At 42.2% G+C, this 1,281-nt stretch overlaps 1 protein-coding gene across 1 annotated transcript; it reads right to left on the reverse strand.

Annotated features, from left to right (window-relative positions):
- Positions 1 to 578: 578 nt before the first annotated feature.
- Positions 579 to 1,281, reverse strand: LOC110100983 (ethylene-responsive transcription factor ERF025-like). The gene has a single exon (XM_020828709.2). It carries the CDS (start codon positions 1,217 to 1,219, stop codon positions 752 to 754), a length of 468 nt encoding a protein of 155 aa, XP_020684368.1. The 5' UTR covers positions 1,220 to 1,281; the 3' UTR covers positions 579 to 751.

A 1,281-nucleotide genomic window follows, 5' to 3' on the forward strand; every position in this document is an offset into this window, starting at 1 on the left:
ATAAAGTAAACATTTGACTTTCTAATTCTTCTGAATATTTATAACATTGCCTATTATAAGACAACCCACCTAATAAAGTCATCAGTTCAATAAATATTTTTTCACTAATAATATATATTTAAATATGCTATGAATATTATGAATTATTTGCAGTTTTTTAAATTTATAGCTTGTATTATTTTAATATTCCATATGCATTAAATAAGTGCATAAACGACGCACAGCATACCAATAACAACTTCCTACTCCCTCCTTGTAAATAATATTCATAATATTGCCACTAATATTTTTTTTCCAATTAGTAGTACACTACGAATCTTTAAAAAGATCATTCATTCCATTCATATATGGATCGATATAAGATTACTGCATATTTTACACTATCATATCAACTCTTAGATAATCTTAACCTATTAGTTGAGAGCTTAGGTTTCCAATCAAGAAGTCTGGAATTATAAGTTTACGATCAAAATCACTCAAAATTCAAAGAGAACTTCTTGATAGATCTCCTTAGAGCAAATTAAGGTTTCGTTTGAGACGAGTTTCTTACTACTTCTTAAAGCAGCTTTTAGTACAAAGTTCTAAATTTTGTACTAAAAAAACTGATTTAAGAAGTCGTAAAAAAAAATGTTTCAAAGAAGCTTAAATCCTGCTAGAAAGAAATCAACAAGCCTAAATTTATGTTGTTATTGAAGCCAATTCTTGAACACAATACGAATCAGCCTCCCCTTATTCCAGTCGATCAACCCAACTAATCAAAATGCCAGAGATTCTCCCCTTCAGAAACCTCGGGAGACTCATCGGAGCCCAGCGGGCTCAGCCTGGGCGGACTCAACAGCATCCCCTCCGCCATATTAACCAGCAGTTGCGGCATATCGAAAATCTCCTCCTCGTCCACAAACCCCCCCTCATTCATCGACGGCTGAGAAGTCTCTGCGGCCATCCGCGCGGCCGCCGCCGCCGCCGCGGCCCGAATATCGGAGGGATTGGTGGACGCCGGAGCGATATTCGTATGCGCGCGGTCGGGGAAATTGAGCACCGCATCGGCGCCGCGGAGAGCCAGCGCCGCGACATCGTAGGCCGCTGCGGCCATCTCTGGGGTCGGGTAAGTGCCGAGCCAAATCCGATTGGTCTTGCGGGGCTCGCGAATCTCGGAGACCCACTTGCCGCCGCGGGGGCGAATGCCGCGGTAGCGCGATGAGGTGCTGCGATCGGCCATTGATGAAGGGATTAGTGCGGTGGATCATTGGAAGAAGATGAGAGAGGAGGGAGTATAAGAGG

Source organism: Dendrobium catenatum, unplaced genomic scaffold, assembly GCF_001605985.2.
Source record: "Dendrobium catenatum unplaced genomic scaffold, ASM160598v2 original_scaffold_131999, whole genome shotgun sequence".
Classification (NCBI taxonomy): domain Eukaryota; kingdom Viridiplantae; phylum Streptophyta; class Magnoliopsida; order Asparagales; family Orchidaceae; genus Dendrobium; species Dendrobium catenatum.

Coding starts and splice junctions, on each gene's coding strand:
- LOC110100983 (XM_020828709.2), bottom strand. CDS start 1,219: ATGGCCGATCGCAGCACCTCATCGCGCTACCGCGGCATTCGCCCCCGC.